Genomic DNA, 14,992 nt, shown 5'->3' with positions numbered 1-14,992 from the left:
TCTCCTGACCTCGTGATCCGCCCACCTCGGCCTCATGAAGTGGTGGGATTACAGGCTTGAGCCACCGTGCCCAGCCTACTCTTGGAATCTTTTATTATATGTTTGTGAAAATCTTCAGCCCCCTTAGTATTGCCCTCATGGAAAACAGATGTTCCCTGGGAAATGAGGGGAGGTTTTAAGAGGGGAGAAAGAGAGAACCTAAGAAAAAATTACTGGCTGCATACGCCACACACTGCAATCTGCCAACCCTTTTCCCTGGTACACAGGGCCCTGAATAGGCTTCAGGAAGCCTACACAAGCTCAGTGATGAGCACCAATTCAGATAACTTCAGGGTTCTAGATCTTAGGTGCAGTAAGTCCAGTCTTTTGCAGTTATTGACTTGAGGTTAAAAAAGCAACCAAGCATTACTCAATTATTTCCACTTAAGCAAAAGTAGATGTCGATTTCTATTTTTTTTTTTCAAAATAAATTAGCTGGAGATTATTGGAAAATACCAATATTCAATGCAGATGTTAAACCAGATACAGAGGAGACCCAGGCATGCTATTTAAGGTTATGGTTTCTGAACTGGCAACAAGATCTTTTCTTAGGTTATATCAATTTACTTCACATAGAACAGCATATTTCAGGCCTTTTCCACTTCATAACAAAACCATCTGTACACAGAACCCAAACACAACCATATAGCATTATATGTAAAATGTGAAAATGTACTTTAAAATGCAAGTTGCTCTAAAGCACTTGCAGAATAGAATTTCATAGTAATCTGGCCAGGCATGGTGGCTCATGCCTGTAATCCCAGCACTTTGGGAAGCAGAGGTGAGTGGATCATTTGAGATCAGGAGTTCAAGACCAGCCTGGCCAACATGGCAAAACCCCCTCTCTACTAAAAAAATACAAAAATTAGTCAGGCGTGGTGGCAGACACCTGTAATCCCAGCTACTTGGGAGGCTGAGGCAGGAGAATCACTTGAACTCGGGAGGTGGAAGTTGCAGTGAGCTGAGTTGGTGCCATTGCACTCCATTCTGGGTAACAGAGACTCTCCATCTCAAAAATAAATAAATAAAATAAAATAAAAGTACAAAAATTAGCTGGGCATGGTGGTACATGTCTGTAATCCCAGCTACTCAGGAGGCTGAGGCAGGAGAATTGCTTGAACCCAGGAGGTGAAGGTTGAAGTGAGCCAAGATCATGCCACTGCACTCCAGCCTGGGTAACAGTGTAAGACTCTGTCACAAAACAAAAACAAAAACAAAAACAAAACAACAAAGAAAAACAAAAAAGAATTTCATAGTAATTAGAGAATATCTTCCTCATTCTAACTAACTTAATCTTTTGCATGTAGAGCCAATGGAAATCTACAAGGCACAACTTAGCATTGATGCTAAATTGTGAAACATCCTCAGATTATTTATTTTTAGATATTAAAATAATATATTTATTATTTTTTAATGAATCCAGAGCTCATTTCTAAAGCTTCATAAAGCATTATACTGGTAACATATGTGTGGTCAGGACAAACTGTTCTCTGAACTTAAAAGGTAAAAGACAAGATCCTATATTGCTATACAGTATAAAAAAGGAAATACAGGCTGGGTGTGGTGGTTCACCCCTGTAATCCCAGCACTTTGGGAGGCCAAGGCAGGTGGATCACCTAAGGTCAGGAGTTCTAAACCAGCCTGGACAACATGGTGAAACCCCATCTTTACTAGAAATGCAAAAAAATTAGCCAGGCGTGGTGGTGCACATCTGTAATCCCAGCTACTCAGGAGGCTGAGGCAGGAGAATTGCTTGAACCTAGGAGGGGGAGGTTGCAGTGAGCCAAGATCATGCCACTGCACTCCAGCCTGGGTGACATAGTGAGGCTCCATCTCAAAAAAAAAAAGAAAAAAGAAAAAGAAAAAAAAAAGAAATATACATATATGTACACATACACCCCCACATCGCACACACAAAACTCCACATAATCCAAACCAAGGCCATTTCCTTATTAGTAAAGGTAGACAGTTAAATATTACAGATGACAGTTCTGTACTTTTCATGACAGTTAAATATTAGAGACTTATTTACCACTTGTTGTGGTCAATCTTGCTACAAAAAGACACTGAAACAGATAATTTTCTTCTTCAAGGTAAAGATGATGTCTAATTTAGAAAATCTTCCTCTTGCGATTGCACAGTGAAAGGTATCATTTAATTAAATATAAAAGCTTACTGGGAGAAATTATTTAAATTTACACAGAAGAAAACATCAACTTTTTAAAAACCAGTAAGAGCACTGTCTATAACACAATCCAAAATCTTTCAAACCCAATCACAGTGCTCTTTGCTGTTTTGTGACAACAAGATCTTTATCTCCATCACTTCATAGAACTCAGAATCTCTTCAGTCTGGTGAAACCTCAGGAAATTCTCCACATGCAAGAAAGAAATCCAAGAAGCGGCAGCAGAAATGGAGCAAGCCTGTTACATCTCCTGGTTGACAATTAACTTTTGCTAATAAAAAAGTAAAAACTTATTTTCAGACTCTGATGACCACATCTAGTGTTTACCCACGTGGTTGTTCAAAGTCTCCTGGAACAGGTAGCACAGACAGGCTAATTAATTTCTTATCATAGAAATAATCTCCAGACAGGGAGAGAAATGGACAGAATTTGGATAAGGATGTGAAAGGGGGAAAATCCAGAAATAAATTCACTAAATGGTGTAAGAGTTGCTAAATACCACAGCTGAAAAGGCTCTACCATCCAGGGTTGATTCAGCACCAAGCTGTGGCCCAATTATGGAAAAATAGATGGATCTTCCATTTTCTCTAATTAGCCCAAAGAATTCTCTGGAGATCAGGCTGGTTCTGGTGCTGGTTTCTTGAGAAGATCAGATCTCCAGTCTGGGAGCTTCAGGGCCATGCTGTGCTCACACTAAAATGGCTTCAAAACTGCTAGTAACCAGACTTGTTCTTCTTCTGGGGTCCCCAGTCCAGGAGTTAAGTATGTTTGGGATGACTTAGGCTAGTGTAAGAGTTCCTCATGGTCTTCACTCAAAAACCCATACAACTGGGTGGGTTTCTAGGGGATGAATGGAATTGGTTCATCAAAGATTTACTTGTTTTAATTCTTCGGTGAAGAAGGTTGTAATCAGTCAAAAATATTTGGGGGCACCTCCTGTGAAGTAAGTACAATGCTGGATGCTATGATGTGACAGACCTGTATAGTATTGCATTTTGTCCTTAGAAAACAGGTAAGAAAAAGTGTGAAAGAACAGCAACACATATATTAAATTATAGTTCCATGTAATACTGAAACTGAACCTAAGAGACGATAAGCCCTCCTTACTCATATCATCACCTTTATGCAGACTTGCTCTTTCCAATCTTCAAGCCCAGAAATCCTACCACACCCGCTCAAGGCCATTCCAATTATGGCCTCCTCCAGGAACTTGCCCAGTTGCACCTTTCTTCTTTGAAGGCCCACAGCATGCTGCAGCCTCCTTGCAGCATTTACCACACTCAGGATCATGTTAGTGATTGTGCATGTATTGCCATCAATGGACTGAGAGGACAAAACACAGACTTTGACTCTGCCTCTCTTATCAGTAACATCAGTGCTTGCGCAATTTAAATTCAGTTCCTAATTGATTGCCAAATGAATAAACTTTTCTCAGCAACAAACAATACTTTTCATCTTATGCGCCAATTCTGTTTGATCAACAGTGGTTGCCTGGAGCAAAGTTTGGAGGATTCTGAGACCACAACAGAGCTCAGTAGTGAAGAGTACTGTAATCAGTGATGTCTGCCACAGAACAGGCCTGGGAATGGTGGTGCTAATGGTGATAATTTAATGCATATAAATCAAGGGTTAAGAATGCAGAGAAGGGAGATTATCTCCAACTGCAGTCAGAGAAGTCTACAACATAAAAGTGGGAATTAGATCCATCTTCAAGGATAGGCAGGATAACAGTGAGTGAAACATTTGAGCAAAAGGATTAGGGCATGAGAGTACAACAGTTCTGGGAAAGCAACTAGATGTGTTCCACTAGAATGCGAGCTCAAAGAGAAGGCTTATGTAGGAGAAGCGTAGGGGAAAGGACTAACCACACACAATAAAGAAGAGCTACAAGACTGACAAAAGTTGAAGCAAGGAGGAGAACAGGTTTTATTTGGCTACTTTGCAAGAATGAAGCCTGTCTGCCAGAATGGTTCTACCTACCAATTAGGTGTATCAAGGTTTGCTAGGAAGGAAGAAGACTTGCTTAATGGTTAATAATTAGTAACCTAAGCTTTAATCAGACAGTCCTGGGTACTAATCCTAGCTCTGTGTGCTCAGCTGCATGACCTAAGCCTTGTAAATTTCAGTTTCCTCATCTGGTAAAATGGGAACCTCCTAACTCATTGTACTGAGGGTCAAATGGGAGGTAAATGTACATAAAACTTATAGTAAATTCTCAATAAATATTGATATTAGGTTGGTTAGCCAAAGAGAAATTTTCAAGGGAGAAAATATGTCACTCTCACTCTCTCTCTCAATGTCTCATACTTTGGGGAATCTTTTTTTTTTTTTTTTTCCTGGAGACAGGGTCTCATTCTATCACCCAGGCAGGACTGCTGTGGTGTGATCTTGGCTCACTCCTGATTCAACCTCCTCCCGGGCTCAAGTGATCCTCTCACCTCAGCCCCCTGAGTAGCTGGGACTACAGGCATGAGCCACCCACACCTGGCTAATTTTTTTTTATTATGTGTAGAGATGAGGTGTCATCACGTTACCCAGGCTAGTCTCGGATCCCTGGGCTCAAGCAATCTGTCTGCCTTGGCCTCCCAAAGTGCTAGAATTACAGGTGTGAGCCACTGTGCCTGGCCCATAATTTGGGGAAATCTTAAATGAGACCTGCAAAGTGGCTAAGTGGCTCAGAAAACAAGTCTTTGAGATACCCACAGAAATTGAGCAGTATCAGTTTATTTTCCAGTAATGGGGAGAGGCTCAGGGATTAGGCTCTCTGTGGCTTAGGCATTTCTGGTGATGGTGCATTTTTTTGTTGTTGACTTAATTCCTTACTGAGTTATAAGTAACTAGATAACTCTTAAGCAATAGAACAGTGGTAGAAAAATAATTATACAATCTCACCCAAGCTCTCTCCTATAAGGATTTCCCCCTTGTTTGAGTCAGTGCTGTAGTTTTTTTGTTTGTTGGTTTGTTTTGTTTTGTTTTGGAGATGGAGTTTTGCTCTTGTTGTCCAGGCTGGAGCACAATGGTGCAATCTCAGCTCACTGCAACCTGTGTCTCCTGGGTTCAAGCGATTCTCCTGCCTCAGCCTCCCCGGTAGCTGGGATTACAGGCATGCGCCACCATGCCTGGTTAATTTTGTATTTTTAGTAGAGATGGGGTTTATCCATGTTGGTCAGGCTGGTCTTGAACTCCCGACCTCAGGTGATCTGCCTGCCTCAGCCTCCCAAAGTGTTGGGATTATAGGCGTGAGTCACCGTGCCTGGCCAAAGTGCTGTAGTTTTAACCATCTGAAAGTGCTATACCCAAACAGTTGTCACAGAGAGATTATAAGAATAAACACACCGTGTGGCCGTGTGGACACTCTCTGAGGGTGTTTCTGAAGCCAAGTCCCAGTCCCCAAGGCCGCTATTACTTCAACATGCAGACCAAGCAGAGAGTCATATGATGATAGCAGGAGAATTATTTGAATCTGGGAGGTGGAGGTTGCAGTAGCCGAGATCGCACTACTGCACTGCAGCCTGGGTGACAGAGTGAAACTCTGTCTCAAAACAAAACAAACAAAATAGAAAAGGCCATTTAAAACACTTTCTACTATCAAGAGCCTTCCTAGACATGTGGAGATCTGCTGTGACAACTGCCCTGTCTTGGACACAGTTAGGGACTCTGAGATTAAGAAAGGGCTCGGGAGTGGTGACCTCAGCATGAGTGCAGGACTGGTGGGACATCTTATCTTCTCAGGGCTGGTTCTGGGGTTTAGTGGTAGAGAACGAGGCACTGTATCCCTCCCTGTTTTGGCTGAGTGGGGACCGCTGCCCAGAGCTCACATAGCTGAGGCTGGACCTGGGAGAGGAACGTGAAGCATCTGTGAGCTGGGAAGAGATCTGTCCATCCCAGAAAGTATAGGACTATTTACTGGAAAGGAAATATTCTACCTTTGGTAATGGAACAGGCAGTCAGCAGATAATTTTCAAAGTAAAGTAGTAACATTTCTGGCAAAGAGTGAGTCACTGAAACACTTCCTTTCCATTAACAGAGGTGTTACTGTGGGTGTACTAATTACAACAGGGCACTCTTTGTTGCAGTTTGGGGCTGTTCCTTCAGCGAGTATAATGTATTAACTCTTTCTAAATCAATCTCTTGGGCGCAGCATGGTGCCTCATGCCTATAATCCCAGTACTTTGGGAGGCTGAGGCGGGCAGACTACTTGAGGTCAGGAGTTCGAGAGCAGCTTGGCCAACATGGTGAAACTCCGTCTCTACTAAATATATAGAAAATATTAGCCAGTTGTGGTGGCAGGTGCCTGTACTGCCAGCTACCTGGGAGGCTGAGGCAGGAGAATTGTTCGAACCTGGGAGGTGGAGGTTGCAGTAGCCGAGATCGCACTACTGCACTCCAGCCTGGGTGACAGAGTGAGACTCTGTCTCAAAACAAAACAAAACAAAATAGAAAAGGCCATTTAAAACACTTTCTACTTTAACAGACACTGCTATGGGGGGTTTAAATGGGCCACTCAATGTCATCTAAAATGAGTTCATTTTCTTCGAGAGTTCTTGAGTTGTCACAGCATATGTAACCCCAAATCTCCAGTGACATGGGAAATTTGCAGTACCTCAGGCGAACACAGCTTCCCTGGCACCAGGCCAGTGTGTCACGGACTCCCTAGGACAGTTATTTTCAGTCTCGGCTCTGTTAAAGGTAATCACAATTTCTCACAAGTAATTAATGTGGAAAGATTTCTCTCTTTATAAGCAAGTGCTCTCACATGCATGCATGCTCTCTCACAACTGAGTCCTAATCCTACCTTGTCTGATGTAACCCAGGCTTTACCCATCTGAGCTCCACCACATCCTGAATTTGCACACAAAAATTTTCTACACAGCATGTTTTCATTTGAAGCTTGCTTTATTTCTTATGCCCAATGCTCAAATTTTTAACAGGTGAGCAACTTCAATTTTGTAGTGTTACTGTCCTAAATAAAACACCATATCTTAAATTAAGCAACATCTAACAAGATATTCAAGATATGCCAACCATTAGTGATTTATATTCAAAGTCTTCCTCATAGGAGGCATTAAGATTGTATATACCAACCTGCATGTGCAGAGTCTAATATGTAAAATCATTTTAAAGATTCATTTTATAATTTTGTGTTTAGATCATTTTGTTTGGGGTTTTGATTTGATAGACTTGAGTTATATATACCTTGCATAGAACAACCAAAAATCAGAATCATTTCAGTGATGCTTCAAATCTGATTCTGATTTGGTTGCAAAAATGAAAACACCAGGCATAAGCATTCAAAACCCAGTTTCTTTTCCTAATTCTTTAATATGTAGAATTTTGGCTAGGCCAGAAGGATCTCTAAGGTACTTAATTAAGGAGATAAGATAGATAGATGAGAGATAGAGATACATAATATAGGGTCGGGCCCAGTGACTCACGCCTGTAATCCCAGCACTTTGGGAGGCCGAGGCAGGTGAATCACCTGAGGTCAGGAGTTCGAGAACAGCCTGGCCAACATGGCGAAACCTCGTCTCTACTAAAAATACAAAAATTAGCTGGGCGTGGTGCTGGGCACCTGTAATCCCAGCTACTCGGGAGGCTGAGGCAGAAGAATCGCTTGAACTTGGGAGGCAGGGGTTGCAGTGAGCCGAGAACGTACCACTGCACTCCAGCCTAGGTGACAGAGTGAGACTTGAAAAAAAGAAGCCTGGATGACAGAGTGAGACTTGGTCTCAAAAAAAAAAAAAAAGATACATAATACATACACATATATATTATGTATATAATACATAATATATACATACATATATAATACATAATATATACATACATATATAATACATAATATATACACACATATATGTATAGAGACAGAGACCACGTATCTCAGTATTTTAGAGAACGTATAAGCAATATCATATATACACACATACACACACACATATATATGTATTTTCAAATGAACTTAAGTCACTATCAACTCCCAAATTTCTAGAAAATATTATGGAAACCAATTAGTAGGAGAGGACAGTGGTTAGAAGCAGAGTCTCTGGAGCCAGACTTCCAGGGTTTGAATCCCAGCTCTGCCCTTGACCTTGGGCAAGTTTCTTAACTCTCAGTTTCCTGAAAATATGCTTGATGGAAAGATTAAATGGTTTAATACCTATATAGCACTCAGAACAGTACTTGGCACAGAGTAATGGATACATAAGTCTCAAAAAAAAATTTCTGTTTTTTTAAACCACCCAATTTGTGGTAATTTGTTATGGCAGCCACAGGAAAGGAATACAATGCTTCACCCTTAACTCCTCCCTTCCATCTCAGGAGTATAAAGTCCTGTTCTCTGTTCAGGGCCAATCCCCGACCAGGTCCCTCCACTTCACGCTGTCTTCTCCACGCAACATCACTCATTGTTTTCTCTCTCTTCTGCATTTATTATTATTATTTTTTAGAGACAGGGTCTTGCTCTGTCACCTTGGCTGGAATGTACAGTTATGTGATCACGCTCACTGCGGCCTGGAACTCCTGGCCTCATGTGATATTCCCACGTCAGTCTCCTGAGTAGTTGGGGTTACAGGCACACACCATCATGCCTGGCTAATTTAATTTTTATTTTGCAGAGACAGGGGTCCTGCTGTGTTGCCCAGGCTGGTCTTGAATTCCTAGCCTAAAGCAATCCTCCCACCTTGGCCTCCCAAAGTGCTGGGATTACAGACATGAGTCACCATGCTCAGCTGTATTTTTATTTTTAATGATCACTTCTCTTCAGGTTCGGTCAGACTCAAGTCTCCTTAAAAAACAAAAAACAAAGAAAAACAAAACAAAACAAAGCTGGGTGCAGTGGCTCGCACTTGTAATCCCTAGCACTTTGGGAGGCTGAGGCAGGAGGATAGCTTGAAGCCAGGAGTTCAAGACCACCCTGGGCAACAAAACGAGACCCTGTCTCTTAAAAAAAGAAAAGAAAAGAAAAGAAAATACTCTTTGGATCTTAAATATGACTTCCACTTTCTCTGAATTCTTTCACATCTAAGTGCCTCCAAATAAAAGCCCAGAAGGTCACGTCCCTGTCCTTTGTATCCCCAACGCTGTTGAACACCCCAGATCCCCTCACTCCTGCCCCTGAACCTGTCACCCATCACTGTTCCTGTTCTTAATTTCTATCACACCACTTCTGGTTTCTCCTATGGGGCCCTTCTCTTCCCAGGCCTCCAATGCTGGGGTTGTCCAGAACTCTGTCTTTGGTCTTCTCTTCTCCCTACTCTCCCACGATAGGTTCATTCATTCCCAAAGCCTCAATCAGGTCCCTGACATGCTCTCTTAAGTCGACACTCCACTCCACGTTTGTCTCCTGAGCACCAGACTTACTTAGCCAGGTGCTTGCTGCCTACCTTTGCCCAAACACCCCTCTGACTCCTCCAACTCAACATGTCCACCGTGGAACATGCCATGTTCTTTTCCAAGTTGGTGCCCCTTCCAGGACTCTCTGTTTTGCTAGAGATGGCCACCGCCTTCTCCCTTGGACCAAATTCAGCCAAGCCCTGCAGGTTAACCCCAAGCAGCTATCTTTCCATTGTGTTCCACTCCTGGCTGCTCAGCTGAGGCACCCATCTCCCCTTTCCTGGACCTTGGACCTGAACCATCCTATTGCTCTGCCCCCAGCCTCACCTCCACTTCACCTTCTCCTACTCTCTCCCTCCCTCATTCTACTCCTTGATGTTTCTCACACAAACTAGGATGTTCCCCAGATACCTGTGCAACTTTTTCCTTCACCTCTCCTCAGTTTTGATTCAACTGTCACCTTCTCAGTATGGCCTCTCCTGTCATCCTGTTTAAAACTGCAACCCCCCACCTTGCCAGCCTACTCCCTGCTCTATACCACTCCAGAACACTATTGCCACCTAACATACTCTATACAGTAGGTTACCTATGTATTCTGTTTATGGTCTTCCTCTCTCTACTTGAACATTAAGTCCCATGAGAACATGCCGTATGACCCGGCTCTAGAACAATCCCTGGTGCACAGTGGGTGTCTGATACATATCTGTTAAATGAATGAATGGCTTAAGTGTTGATTACTATAGGGATGTTCCTAAACAGTGCTGAGCCAAGGTTCTATGCAGGTGAGGGGCTGGGCCTGGAACCAGCGTGAACCACCGCTGGGCCCTGTCCTCAAGGACTAGACAGACAAAGCGGGAAAGCCTATGCCACGTCTCAAATTAGCACTTCCCGATGCACGCTACATGAGCTCCAGGGTAGACACATGAGGCTGGGCAAGGGTATTACTAAGACCATGAAGGAGCTGTTTCTGATTTTAGATAATGGAATCAGAATCTATGCATGATTGCTTCCTTAGTGCTCCAAAGAAAACACTTTAGAATGAATAAGCTTGCCAGCTCTGTCATGTCAATGCCAGTACCTATTGCTGTTTCTGAGTAGCTCTAAGTTGAAATCACAGAGTTTTCAAATGACTGAAGTAATGGCATAACTGGTCTGGAGGGAAAGATTAGGTTTTATATTGTGAATAGGGTGAGGATATAAGAAGTGCCTTAACAACATTATATACTATATAATCATTATTGGATGACCCGAATCAGAAGGCTGGCAGAATTCTCACTCAGTAAGCCTGCTTGGACAGAATTCCCACTTAGAGCATAAAACCTTCTTTCAGAATTTACATACTTAAATTATATTTATATAAATTATATATTTAAATAATATATTTAAATGAATTGAGGATTAGCGATTAGCCTGTGGGGCACAAAACAAAATGATTCATTCTTTCCATTTCCCCTTTAAAGAAATGAATAATACTACGGAGACAGTTACTAGCTCAGACAGAGCAGGTCATCAAAACACTTGAATCACCCTAAATTATAGGTGGGACACTAAGCAGAACAGAGACAGAGACATAATATGAGATAATTTATTTAATAAGAAAATAATAATTTTCTCATAATCAAATTATTCAGATTTACCTTAAAATAACAACTATTGAGTGCTGAATATATGCCAGCCACACAACTGAGTATTTTTCATATTATCTTAATCACCTCTAATAACAAACGAGGTAATGACTAATATCTCCAATTTCCAGATGAGGAAACTGAGGCTTGTAGGGAATACACAATTTGCCTACATGATAGAGCTTGATAGTACCAGAATTCAAATCCCAAAGGCTTTTCACTCCAGGCTCTGTGCTCATTCTACCATTCTATGGAAGCAAAGAATAAGCCTATAAGAATTATAATGAAAGCCGTGAAAATGTTCCTAGTGGTATTTTAGTAGGGGATAGAAGATTTTCCTGTGAAAATCGAAGATATTATTTTCAGGAAGCATGTAAGGTGTCACAGAAATTAACCAAGATGGTCACCTAACTATTCAATCCCTTCATCTTGTGAACAAGAATTTGAGAAATGTTTGGTTCTTAGCATTTCCTTGTCCATGAAAAGAGTGAACTTCCACTCCTGATAAAGGTGACCTTTATTACATTTCCCCTCATGTGCTGTATCTTGAAAAATCAGACTTTAAGCTGGCTCATAAAAATCTTTGCCCCTTATTTCTATAATCAAATATTTTAAAGTGTCAGGGCTACTAAATTATAGTAGTGACTGAACATCTCATTTCATTATTATTTCTTTCAATTTTTTTTAGAACTAGAGATGAGATCAGGCCAGTCTCAAACTCCTGGACTCACTCATTCCTGCCACCTTGGCCTTCCAAAGTCCTAGGATTACAGGTGAGAGCCACTGCACCTGGTCAGGGACCAAACATTTCAATGGCTATAATCAGAAAATGATGTTTTGTCAGGATAGTTAATAAATTTCACAGTTTTTTTCTTTAAGGTCCACATGCTGAAAAGTCCAGAAGAGAGGCTGCATCAGAGCTCCTGTGATTTTTCTGGATCAGTTAAGGCAGTTATAAAATAAACTCTTACTATCATGATCTAGCAAGGGTTTATGAATAGACTCAGTGCCACTGTTAAAAGTCACTGGAATTTCACTGCCAGTTAAACAAATCAGCCCTTACAGACTACACAAACAGAAGTATGATTTTCCACTCAGGCCCAGTACTCTGAAGAAAAAGGAAAAGGAAAGGATCCCTGTTAATGGGCACATTGGGGGTGGTCTAGGTTTGAGACTTCTCAGACCGGAAGCAGGACTGCCCTTTGTTGCCATCTGAGGGAGCAAATATCCAGGAAGATTTCAGCTGGACACTTGATTTTTAAGGGGTGACTTTCCTTTCTGGAGAAAAGTACTCAAACCAAGCTCTTGGGGCTCACATACATTAAAATTGGAGGAAAGTGCCCATCTGAGACCAAAGGCCATGTCTGCAAAATGGGCATGTACTTCTTCTTGACCCTGAAGACGTATTCATGCAACCGATTCCAAAGGCCAGGGAACAATTGCTTAAAATCTTTTCCAAACCAGTCTCTAGTGAATTGCATGCTGACCGGTGGTGTGCAACACTTGGGTAACAAGTGAGTATCTCTGGAGAGCCCTATGCTGAAAAGGCAGGATAACTCCACTTTCACAGGGAATCAGGAGGGAGGCACAAGCCAGTGTTTACCCTGCAAAGTTTCCTTTTAGACAGGGTCTTACTCTTGTTGCCCAGGCTGGAGTGCAGTGTTGCGATCATGGCTCACTGCAGCCTCCACCTCCCTGGGCTCAGGTGATCCTCCCACCTCAGCCTCCTGAGTAGCTAGGAGTATAGATGTGCACCACCACACTAATTTTTGTACTTTTTTGTAGAGATGGAGTTTTGCCATGTTGCCCAGGCTGGTCTCCAACTCCTGGGCTCAAGCAATCCTCCTTCCTTGGCCTCCCAAAATGTTGGGATTATAGGTGTGAGTCATCTTTTTCTTTCCTTTTTTTTTTTTTTTTTTTTTGGTAGATTCTTGGTCTCTCACCCAGGCGGGAGTGCAGTGGCACAATCTTGGCTGACTTCAATCTCTGCCTTCTGGGTTCAAGCAATTCTCCTGACTCAGCCTCCTGAGTAACTGGGATTACAGGCGTGAGCCACCTTGCCCTGGCCCTCAAAGTCTTCAAAAAGAGCTTTAACAATTAATCCTCGACTCTTATCACTAGGAAAACAAACAAAGCCATCTCTTCTCTTTGGCCTAAAGGAAATCAAGTCGTTCTTTGTAGCATATGCTATTTAAATATGGTGGAGTAGGATAAACTTTCCCTTAAAAATGTCCAAAACCAAAGAAAAAAAAAAAATTCCAAAACCACTTGGCACTTGTTGGGGGAAATAGTCAAGATTTGCTTCTCTACTTCTCTCCTTTCCTCCTACAAATAGCCTCTGCTAGGGTCATTCCAGGATGTTATTTATTTACTAGAAACCTGACTTTCCTTTGCACAAGGTTCTGGAGAATCCAATCTGACCCCAAGAATCCCATTAACTTCCAAAGGCCATTTCCCTGCCCTATTCCCACCCTAAGGGGAGGGGGCGGTTCGGAGGGGAAGCAGACAACAGCATATATTCTGAGATTTAGGTGCAGCAACTGGAGAGGAAGGTACTCGAGTTTGGGAGGAGACAAGCTGTCCCCACTTGCCTTTTCAGCAAACACAGCTGCAGTTTCCAAAGGGAAGGTGGAGCCTGCCGAGGAATCCACGTTCCTCAGAGGGTGCAACAGCCCTCACCTGCTGAGGAGCTATCACGGGAAAGGAGATAGATATGGCCCTAATCCCAAGGAAGCGCATCCCCGGGCCAGAGCTAGAAACACACAACCTTGGCAAAAAATCAGAATCTAAATAACTCATACCTCTGAGCAATGGCTCAGACATCCACCTGGTCCAGTGATCTGTGAGGGGTGGATCACTTAAATACACACTTGTTTAAAAACAGGCAAGGATGGCTTAAACATTATTTTAAATACAAAAACAACGTGGAGAGCAAGGAAGGCAGGAGGGGAGGCGGCTGAGTTCTCTTAACTCTCTTCCCCCGTGACCTCCCGCGGGCCACAATGGCACATCCCAGAATTCAAGCACGAATGTGGCAGCTTTTCAGAGCCCGGGTGCAGGCAGTCGACGCTCGCCGCGTGGGAAGGCACCGTTCCACGCACTGCCCATGGTGAGCGGCGACAGCGTTCTCAGCCTCCCTCCCACAAGGGTCCGGCCCATCCCGGAGGCCAAGGTGCCTCTTCCAATTCGTCGGAGAACGGTAGTCCACACTCAATCTCTGTCCGGACAGCGTGGTTGGGGGTGTGGGGGTGAGAAAGGTGGCGATGTTAGGGGGAGATACGGTGCGGGATTAACAAAGAAAAAAATCGAACCCTGTTTTCAAACGAGCAGAACCAAGAGCTACTTGCTTCCCTTTCGACTCCCAAGCCCCTTTGATCATTTTGGGTAGAGCAGGAACCAGCAGCTCAAGGAGCACTCAAATGGGAGTCCCTGAGGAGCTTTGTTCTTATTGTGCAGTAATTAGAGCGCTTGAGGGTGGGGGAGGGAAGGCCCCGCGGGGGACTCGAGGCTAAGGCCGAGGGGGCATTGAGGGACCCTGCATGGAGTGCGCCAGCGCCAAGCCCACCCTCACAGCCGCACGCGGCCTGGGCGCAGAGAGCGCGTGAGGGTGCGCTCATCGCCCACCCGCCGCGCCGCTCACCTAGCACCACCGCGGCCACGGTGGACAGTAGCAGCCAGTTATTCTTCAGGAACCGCTTCCACTCGCATCCCTTCCTCGCCGGTTTCCCCATGGCTGTCGCCGCTATTGTGCCCTGGGCTCGGCCGTGAGCGCGTGGGCTGGGCGACCCGGGGACTGCTGGCTGCTTGG

At 43.4% G+C, this 14,992-nt stretch overlaps 1 protein-coding gene across 1 annotated transcript in view; it reads right to left on the bottom strand.

The window, feature by feature from the left end:
• Window positions 1-14,992, bottom strand: part of SLC1A1 (solute carrier family 1 (neuronal/epithelial high affinity glutamate transporter, system Xag), member 1) — a 90,267-nt gene extending 75,275 nt beyond the window's left edge. The window contains exon 1 of the mRNA XM_011988359.1: window positions 14,825-14,992. Within this exon, the coding sequence (XP_011843749.1) occupies window positions 14,825-14,915 (91 nt within the window). The 5' untranslated portion in view covers window positions 14,916-14,992. The remainder of the gene's footprint in view (window positions 1-14,824) is intronic.

This window comes from Mandrillus leucophaeus, unplaced genomic scaffold (assembly GCF_000951045.1).
Source record: "Mandrillus leucophaeus isolate KB7577 unplaced genomic scaffold, Mleu.le_1.0 Scaffold329, whole genome shotgun sequence".
Classification (NCBI taxonomy): domain Eukaryota; kingdom Metazoa; phylum Chordata; class Mammalia; order Primates; family Cercopithecidae; genus Mandrillus; species Mandrillus leucophaeus.
Note: the sequence above shows the minus strand (reverse complement) of the source record. Positions and strands in the feature narration are given on the sequence as shown.